The sequence below is a fragment of the Podarcis raffonei genome, chromosome 14 (genome assembly GCF_027172205.1).
Source record: "Podarcis raffonei isolate rPodRaf1 chromosome 14, rPodRaf1.pri, whole genome shotgun sequence".
NCBI classification, from domain to species: Eukaryota; Metazoa; Chordata; class Lepidosauria; order Squamata; family Lacertidae; genus Podarcis; species Podarcis raffonei.
In genome coordinates, this window is record NC_070615.1 from 3,287,954 (window position 1) to 3,298,307 (window position 10,354).

General features: G+C 43.4%; 1 protein-coding gene across 1 annotated transcript in view; it reads left to right on the top strand.

The window, feature by feature from the left end:
* Positions 1 to 3,582, top strand: part of KLF13 (KLF transcription factor 13) — a 39,022-nt gene extending 35,440 nt beyond the window's left edge. The window contains exon 2 of the mRNA XM_053364829.1: positions 1,152 to 3,582. Within this exon, the coding sequence (XP_053220804.1) occupies positions 1,152 to 1,444 (293 nt within the window). The 3' untranslated portion in view covers positions 1,445 to 3,582. The remainder of the gene's footprint in view (positions 1 to 1,151) is intronic.
* Positions 3,583 to 10,354: the final 6,772 nt, after the last annotated feature.

Sequence of the window (10,354 nt, forward strand, 5' to 3'; positions counted from 1 at the left end):
CCCCTGCTGAAAAAGGTTGCTGACCCCTGATGTAGTTCCATTAGTAAACATAATCTTTCTTACTTTATACCAAGACTCAATCTGAATACTTTCCAACCAAAGGTGTTTTCCAAGCAAGGATTCATTTAACTAAACTACCGTATTTTTCACCCTATAAGACGCACTTTTCCCCCTCCAAAAATGAAGGGGAAATGTGTGTGCGTCCTATGGGGTGAATGCAGGGTTTCGCTGAAGCCTGGAGAGCGAGAGGGGTCGATGCGCACCGACCCCTCTCGCTCTCCAGGCTTCAGGAGAGCCCCACCGCCAGCCCCACAAACTCAGGGGATAGCGGGAGAGGTGCAGCGCGCCTTTCCCGCTGTCCCCCGACTTGGTTAGAAGGCTGGCGGGGGGGGGGAGAAGCCTCCTCCTCCCCGTCGCCAGCCCCGCAAACTCGGGGGACACCGGGAGAGGCACAGCGTGCCTTTCCCGCTGTCCTCTGACTAGGTTAGAAGGCTGGTGGAGGGCTTCCCCCTCCTCCAGCCCCGCAAGCTCCCAGAGCGATGCCAAAGCTGCACGCAGCTTCGGCATAGCTCTGGGTCGCGTCCTGGGGGCTGGGGGAGGGGGAAGCTCGGGCTTCCCCCGCCCCCGCCCCGCGCCTGGGGGAAAAAATAATTTCCTCCCCTTTATTCCCCCCCCCCAAATCTAGGTGCGTCCTATGGGCCGGTGCGTCCTATAGGGCAAAAAATATGGTAACTTCTGCTGCTGCATATAAAGTCTGCATCCTAAGCAGGGCTTGGCAGCATTCCTATGCAGAAAACCCACGAACTCTCTCAGGGATCCAGTGCCTCACCTTTCAATTCCTCTATCCATTTCAGTTTGTCAGGAACCCACTTTCATTATTTTAGCCCCCAGTTTATTGTTATTTTATTCATTTCTGGATTGAAGAGTTTTCCATTTTCTTGAGCATTTAATAAAATCTGATTGTCTTGCTGCTGCTGCTGCTACGATGCTGGGAAATGTGAATAGGACTAGGCTGCAGCTCTTATTTTGTTATTATTTTAAAATGCTGTAAGCTGCCTGCCTCCAGAGTCTTTCAGGGTAGAAACATTTGAACAAAATAATAATAAAATAAATACGGCTATTTCATAGTCTCTCTTTCTCTCTCTCACCAGGCGAGAGGCCTTTTGAATGCCGCTGGGAAGATTGCAACAAAAAGTTTGCCCGTTCTGATGAGCTGGCGCGGCATTTCCGCACTCACACCGGAGAGAAAAAGTTTGGCTGCCCTCTCTGCGAGAAGCGATTCATGCGCAGTGACCACTTGACGAAGCACGCCCGCCGCCACAGCAATTTCCACCCCAGCATGCTCAAGAGGAGGAGCGGCAGCAGCTCCCGGACAGGATCGGTCAGTGACTATAGCCGTTCAGACGCATCTAGTCCCACCATCAGTCCTTCCAGCTCCCCGTAGACCTGCCTGCACTGGACGCCAGCACTTTGCTCTTATCATTTTATAGATATCATTTTTGGAGTTTTATTTGCCTTGCACATTTTGCTTATTCCCCCCCCCCCACTATCTTTTTTTCTTTCTTTTTTATACATCGTTTCTCCAGCAGACTATCTCTGGCACAATGGAACTAACATTGATGAGCCTCTTCTCCATCTTCTGCCAGCAATTTTTCTTCCTGGTCAAGATTTTCAGTTATTTTGTCTGCCAGCCTTCATTCTTCAGAGCCTTAAGAAGATGCTCCTGTTAATTGTTTTTAAATATATCTATATGTGTGTATATTTTTTAAAAAATACCTTTGCTCAGGTGTCAAAGCAAATTTTATAAAAAAGAGGTTACAAAAGAGGAATGCCTAATTGAACTGGATTGACTTTCCACCACTCCACCACCTCCTCTCAACTTTCTCAGGGATAAGTATTTATGTAACACAGTAAGTACAATGAAGACACACTCTCTGCAGCCTCAGCGGGCAAACAGATCTGTACTCAAAATGAGTGGGGCCGAGTTCTTCCACTCACCGAGGAGGAAACCAGCGCTGGACTTCGCACTCAAATGGTTTGGTTTCACATTTGCTATAAATATGTTTGGGGAATCAGGACCATCTATGGCATGCCCCTGGATGACTTCATTAAATCCCTCTCCCTGCCCCCGCCCCGTCAATGTCATTTCATACCGAGGTGATTTTACCACATCAACTTCCTGCTGCAGAAACCTTGTCTATAAAGTTTGATACAGTCCTACCTACCCCATGGGGGCGGGTTGAGGGGATTTTTTAAAAAACTAACGAACTCGATGCCTTTATCATTCCCACCCACCCCCAAATATAGGGAAATGTATTTACACTGGGGAACAATGCATTTAAGTTCAAAATGGTTTGTGGTTTTGAGGCATTAGGGATTTGTTTTCCAGGGTTCTCCTGTAAAACACCCTATGAAATAAGTGAGGCTTCTGCAGAAGAACTTCTCAGAGGCTTGTGAGCCCCACGTTGTCCCTGAGCTTCTCTGTGTTGCTTGCTCATCTGTCATGTGGCCACCAAACATAGGTGCCTAGACTGTATCAACTTGAACTATTTTATCTTATGCAGGGGTGGGGGTGGGGGTGGGGAGCAACATTGGGAAACTGTTTATATAAAGTTTCATCAAAGCTTTATCCAGGTACTTGTTATAAAGACCCTTGGTTTTACATTGCTTCAAAGCAGAGGCTTCCATATAACACTGCACTGTAGCTATTTGGTCAGTAAGTAACAATTGAAACCAAGTAGTAGTAATCAGAAAATGGTCTCTTATTAGGAAAGGGTAAAAAGAGAGAGCAGAACTTGCATCTAGAAAGTTTTACAAACATGGTGTGTTAGCTCAACAGCACTCCGTATTTTTCCTACACTCGCATCCCATGGGTGTATGGTTTGACTGGGCATAGATAAGAGAACCCCTCTCCCAGCCAGCTAGTCCAGGGTTCCCAGATGGACGCCCCACTCTCTCGGCTACCACCGTGGAGAACCATCTGCCACGTTACCTGCCTAATATCTGTAAGAAAATCTCTCTCAGTCACAGCTGGAGGGGCCAACGGGCCACAACCTGAAGTGCCTGGGTGGGAGATTTGTGGCCATTTCAAAAATAGGCACTTCACCGGAGCAAGAGAGATTTGTGTGCATAAAGAGCCTTCCACCTGCATTACTGGAGCGGAGGCACATCTTGCTAAAGCTGTTTTGGTGCACATGTCTATCTTGGGTCACCCATTGTTAAACACTGACAGGTGGGTCAGGTTCTAGATTTATAAATGCAAACTTTTTTAAACCAGCAATTGGTCAATGCATTGCAAAGTGCATAGACCTCGTTACTGCCGGCTTGGTTGGTTCTGAAGCTGCATATTAAACATTCAGGGGTTTTTCTTTGTAATTTTCCATTATTATTATTATTATTATTATTATTATTATTATTATTATTATTATTTTACTGTAAATGATGAATGCAGTTGATTGTAGCACACCAAAACAAACTCCACAACCCCAAACTGCTGTTTACAATAAGTATATCTACATTCCAAATGTGTCCTGCTTTCCAGTAATTCCATTTTGCCACCTCTTTAACAAACCCCCCCCAAAACAACAACATCGTTTCTAGGTACATACGAAGATTTCTGTAAGTACAAGGTTCTCTCTCTAATGAACAGTCACCTACAAAAAAACACAGGTCAAAATTTAGATATTTCTGTATTTTATGGCACTAGTTTCAAAGTTCACATTTTCATTAACATTTCCAACTTCATTCAGCTATAAACTGCGCTAGACAAGGCTTTTGGTGTGGATTTATAACTACAGGCAGGAGCAACGGATCAATTTGGCTACTATTATGTGCAAAATCTTGCTTCTTTTGTATAATGAGTTGCGTTACCTCTATAGCTTTGCAGGGACTGGCCAAGTAAAGCTACTCAGATATAGGAAATTCACATTTCAGATAATTTTCATCGGTAAGACTGGGGGTAGGTATTGGGAAATATCCAGCACAACTAAGAAGGAACATAAATTACCTATAAAAAGGCACACACACTAGGAATATAGCTAGCCAGCAACAGAGATTGGTTTTTTAATAGGTAGGAGAAAGTATTTATTTTCATAGTTGGTAGGATATGAAGGACTGCAAAATCTAATCTAACCATATCACCTGTTAATAAAAACCACTTAAAAGAGCATTATTATTTCTCACAGAGAAGAACCTCTCTCTTTCCTTTGACGAGCAGTGTGAAATTGCAATAATAAAAGGTACTATGCACTAGTAAATTTCCTTTGAATCATGGCCAACGCACAAGTAAGCTGAGCTGATGCTTAGAGTGGCAATATTTTGAGGGATGCAGAATGAAGCTGCATGTGATCCATGGAAGATGCAATGCTTGATCCAATAGTTATACCAAAGAGTTAAAGCTGGTGCAGGTGATCTGGTCGTGGAGTATTGCCAGCCTCGCATTAGTTATTTGAGCAGGAGTGCTTATGCTAGGGGACACAATGGGGTCCATCTAATCCAATATGACTCTCCTTGGTCTTTTCCATCTCTGATAACCTGAGATGCCAGGGACTGAATCTGGCATCCTTTGCACATGCAAAGTGTGTGTTCCTCCATTGAGCTTTGCAGCCTCTTCATGAGAATTACTTAGATAAGTAGAAAAATACAGGCAACTCTCTTAAACCTAATCTCAATGTAGCCTACAAGTACATATGGGTCAGGACTGTCACCTAGATATGTAAACAAAAGGGAAAGTGTTGCATATATATTTGGGATAATTTCTAATTTGGGATTTGGAGGGTTCATGCAGATTGCTTCTGACATGCTTCTGAGATACTTAAAAAACCATTTCCGTTCTTTACAGTTTCATAAATAATAGTAAACATACACCAAAACACTCAGGGTTTCTCTGGTGACAGAGAGGACACAAAACCTCATTTCAGCCCTGCTGGCAACTGCTTGGCTATTCATGTAACTTGCATCTAGTTTGCTCATACCAGCAAGACATGAGGGCAGATGCAGTTTCCTCCTTCATGTATGTGTGTGTTTTCTTTTTATCTCAAAACATTGGATTATATGTAGTTATCTGTAAAGTTATCAAGACCTCCTGAGCAACACCCCCCAAGCATTAATATTCCCTGGCTTTTCAGCTCCATGCTCAATAGCACATTTTGCAAAAAGAAAAGAAAGCTTGCTGTGTATTGGTGTCATGTGCAGATGCATAACTGACCCAAGAGATGAATGAATCCATTTCTGCACTCGGGAAAGTGTATTGTCAGGTTACCCTTTTGTCCTTGTATAAGGAGAAACAGGTATATTCTGTTCATTTTACATCAGCAACCTCATGGCAGTAGGTGTTGGCACAGTCAGAGTGATCTGCAGTATCGTAATGCAGCCCAATAAGCAATATAGAGATGCTTCCACAGAGCATCTAAGTGCTTGGAACAGATAAATTCAGATAAATATTAGGAAGTGGTAGAGACTCTATGGCAGGGGTGGGGAACCATCTTCCATCTTAGATATTACTGAACTACAACTCCCCTCAGCCCCAGCAGGCAGGGCTGATGGTCAGGGTGATGGGAGTTGTGGCTCAGCAACATCTAGAGGTCCAAAGGTTCCCTCTGGACTGTGCTAAAAAATGAACAGCCCTTCTAATAATAAATCCCACCCACCCCCACTCAAAATCCCTGGTGGATCTGCTGCTTCATTTGAATCTGAATCTGAATCTAACCAATGAGGCTGGTTTATGCTGGGCTTTATGATAACCTGGTTCCAGCTGCCTGACTAGACAAAGGTGACTGGAAAATACTTGTCTACACAAATAGTAGGTCAGGTGGTCAAGGGTTGAGAGGGTCATAGGCGAAATGTCCCCTGGTGGGCCCCTTTCTGACAGGCACTCCAAGCTGTGCCAGGTAGACAGGTCTAGCCAGCCTTTCCCTTTCCCCACAAAAGGCATTCCATAGCCCTAAATGTTAGGGCTATTATCTCAAGCTAATCTAGTTTTGTGTGAGAAGGGAAGATTTGTTAAGATTACTGGAGTCTTACTGGATCATGCCAATACCTAGTATCTAGTCCATTGTTCTGTTCTCACAGGGACCACCCTGATACCTAAAGAGGACAGGAACACCGGGAGAACTGCACAAACAGTCACCCACCCCAAACCTGCAATCTGAAGGGGCTGAAATGGTAGAGTTTTAAAGAAGCCAGCTGTTGGCTGCTACCATGAAGAACAGAATATGGACATGGATACTGATGCCCAGTTGTGTCAGCAGGGCCATTTGTTTGATGGTTCTGATAGTTTTATGAAGCATAGTGAGTTCCTGGGTCTCCAGCCTCAATTTGTATTGAGCCATGATGGGCCATGACCCTCATATGCATTCCAGAGCATTCAGGGGAATAATTGCCCTGCAAAAACACACTGCAAAGAACCGAGTGCATTTCTCAAAATAAAAGCACATTGTACCTCCTCTTCCATCACAACCCACTTGTTTTGCATAGTGAGCTGCCATACCTCTATAGGCTTGCAGAGACTGGCCAAGAAGCTGGGCTGATGACTAGAGAAACTCTAAGCAAGAAGGCTCTGTGCTACGGGAGGGCCCAATTCCCCCCATCTAGTTTTTGCTTCGTCATTTGTTATTTGGTAGCTGTTTACAATGGTTTCCTGGGAATAGTGTATGGCAATGTATATTTATAAGTGAACACACACCTGTGCCTGATGGCTTTCTGTATTGTACACACATTTTAGTGTAAAACATCTTGCCTTCATCTCACAATAACTTTGAGCCCTGCAGCCTTCTGCTGGTTCTTAAAAGCCTTAAACATTTGGTGTGCTTTGTAATATAGGCTAAGTGCAGTGCTTTTGGGGGGGGTATGCAGGGGTATGCATACCCCTAAACATTTTGTGAATCTTTGTACTTTTGTCCATTTACTGTATTTATTTTCCCCGATTTGAACTATAAAATTGTGATTTTCTAGAGTCAAAATGAGAGTACCCCTAAACACTTTTTTTAAGGAAATAAAGCCCTGGCTAAGTGTCATGTTCAGGATCAGTTTCCACAACATGGAACACAAAGGTTCTCGCCCACTTTAGGCAATTAGCATTCACACCTAGCTTAATCCAAGCAATAATGATCAGAGTTCTAGAAGTTAAGTCGTGTGTGTTAAGCAAGCTTCTTGAAAAAAAGTTTTATGTAGCCAAGCATAAGGAAAACAAACTTCGTGTATGACTATAAAGCTTGTTTTCTCATAATAATTTATTTTGCAAATTTAAACAGGCAACTGCATACGCACACTGATTTCCTGATGTGCTATTACTCCCAAGTAGAACTTGAACAATGCAAAAATAAAAATGGGAGTAATCCACTGGGAATTTCTTTGCAGGTTACCATCAGAGGCCAGGATGCACTATCACCCAAACCAAGTCTTTAAGCACCTCCTGCAAAGCGAGGGCAGTAAAGGTAGTTTGCAATCATGGCTGGATTTTCCACCATGGTGTTGGTAGGAGTTACCTGCCACATGATCAAGTCAAGAAGAAAGGTTCAGTTTAGCCTTGACCTGAAATATTGTTTGTCTAGGTGTAGGGTTGTTTTTGTTTATTTGTTTGACGCATGGGGGTGTTCAAACATGCAACTCCCACTCCTACTTATGGCCTGAAAGTGGTCCAGTCCAGGAAATAAGTTTAACCCTTGGTTTGGGTGATGGTATCAACTAGTCACTATTGAACTAAAACAAAGGATCTGCTCTCTTGTGTAGCTCTCCATGACTTGACTTTGGATATATAGGAGGTCTTGCTGGGGCCATGCACCCCTTCTGTTTACCAGGCTGCCTGGCAGAGAGCTGTCTGATAGCCTCCTATATGTTGAGGATAGGAATGTGTTTATTTCTCCCCAGTGAATCCAAATACAGTATATATAGCAATGTTTTTTCCACAATTGAGTGGGAATATCTTCATAACAACTCTGGGTATTTATTTCATTACAATGAATGATGTGCCTGGCCAAAATTTCTGGGCACATATTGCTTTGGAGAAGTGGAACATTCATCTGTGGCTTGGGGCTGGTCTACATATTACTCTAAACACACCAAAGTGCCTATAGGTTATAACCTTTGTCCCTTTATGATCACAACATATTGCACCATCAAGAAGCATATTCTCTTCCACATCATCTGGGGTGCATCACTAACAGCACAGCACCTATTGGGGCTGATGCATTCGGACCAACACCAGCGCCTTCCACAGCGTGGAGAAGCCCCATGTGAAGAGGAAGTAGGATGTGGTTACTGGTACAACATGCCATTCATCTAGGGATGAACACTTGGCTCTCATTCCTAGGCTTGCCTTTCCCATTGCCTCCTCAGTATTTGTAACCATCCCTTCCCCTGCCCTTTGGTACCAGCCTGCCCTGTCAAAATGAGATTGTAAGTGGGGATCTGCGAAAATGTTGCGTGTCTCCTCCACTTTCTGTCCAGGGCTCTTCCTGGCCTGGAACAGGAGCCTTGCCATGAGATGATGTTTCAGGAAAAACATCACCCTCCAGAAACCTCCCCTTACTAAAAGGCTCAAGCAGCAAGACAGAGGTGCTTCTGCATGGTAAATGCAATGTGTAGACCACCTCCAGGTCCTATGTCTGTTGAAGCCACAACTGTGTATACTGCTTTTAGTTACTTGTACATATATACTGAGATCTTTGTGTGATTACAGGAATGAAAGTATGTGAATATCACATGTTTACATACATATCTTCACTTTGAGGGTGAAAAATGGCAGCACTTGCCACCACTTCACTCTCATCCGTTTTCTGAGCAGCACCTCAAAGCTTTCATGGGTCATGTTTTTTGGATTTTTTAAATGAATCACTACATCGAAGTATTGCAGTTGTACAGTCATATGTTGATCTCTACTTGCTCTACTGTAATATTTTTTTAAATGTTATTTTGTACTGCATAGATTTATATATTGTGACAATGTTCCTAATCAACAAACAGAAAAGACAGACAACTAACAAATGTCAAATGTCAACTTGTATGCATGATTAGTGATGTTTGCATTTCTAAATAAAATTAACGATTAAGACGGAAGCATTTCTCCATTTCCTCCAAGATAACATAGAGAGTGTATCTGTACCATAAATCTGTACCTCTTCCAAAAAAACCCAGGGAACTTAAACTTGGGAGACGGGGGGGGGGGGCAGGTTAGGGATCCACCAGAAACTCTCCTGCACACATTCCACTGAGAGCAATGGGGACTCAACTCGCATCCCTTCCCTTCAATGGGACCTGCGTAGGAGAACTTCCAGATGGATTATGCTGAAACACTAAATCTGGCATTCTTTTCACTGAACATATTAGCATATTTGAACTTTTAGACTACAAACATTTACATTTAAATGTACCTACCAGGAAGTAAATTCCCTGGCGCTCAGTGGGACCTACTTCTGAGTAAAATACTTAGAGTTGTGTTGCTGGTTGAGATAAAAGCAACATGAAAAGCAAAACCATCTTTTTGAAAGTTGCTTCTCAGGAAATGCATTGGCACAGGCTTTCTCAACTGTCACTGCCCAGATACAATAATGTTAGAGGTTTCCACACCCAAACGCCCACACATAGGACTGCATATACGGTTGGCAGGTAGTTTAATGGGAGTGCCTGCCTTTCCCTTGACTCAACGCTTTATCATTAACTCTGCAGAAACTTGGCCTGCATCCATCTGTGCAGGAGATAATGAATGTGGGGCTGACAATGTAGTGTTCCATAAGGTTAACTGTGCCTCTGGTTTGCAAGGAAACAACCCTGGAGTGTGTCCACCTACAGATCACTGGAGACTAATTAAAGCTACAATAACACAACCTCACAGGAAAGAATAATGGCGCAGAGGAACAGAGACTGAAGCACAATGGAAAAATCAATGTACACTATGCAAAAGGGTTGGCATTGTTTCCCAGCTTTGCACAAAAGGAATCCACCCACTGAATTTTGTTTCTGAACAGCACTCAAGTGTACTAAACACCACCTGACACTATCTATGCTACAAACATTTACCGTACAGTGGTACCTCGGGTTACAGACGCTTCAGGTTACAGACGCTTCAGGATACACACTCCACTAACCCAGAAATAGTGCTTCAGGTTAAGAACCTTGCTTCAGGATAAGAACAGAAATCATGCTCCGGCAGCACGGCAGCAGCAGGAGGCCCCATTAGCTAAAGTGGTGCTTCAGGTTAAGAACAGTTTCAGGTTAAGTACAGACCTCCGGAACGAATTAAGTACTTAACCCGAGGTACCACTGTACATCAGATTTATACCCATTTAACCACTCTGGTTTCCTTTGAGAAATCATGGGAATTCAGTGGTTAAGTGAGAAGTCTAAGCATTGTTTGTTA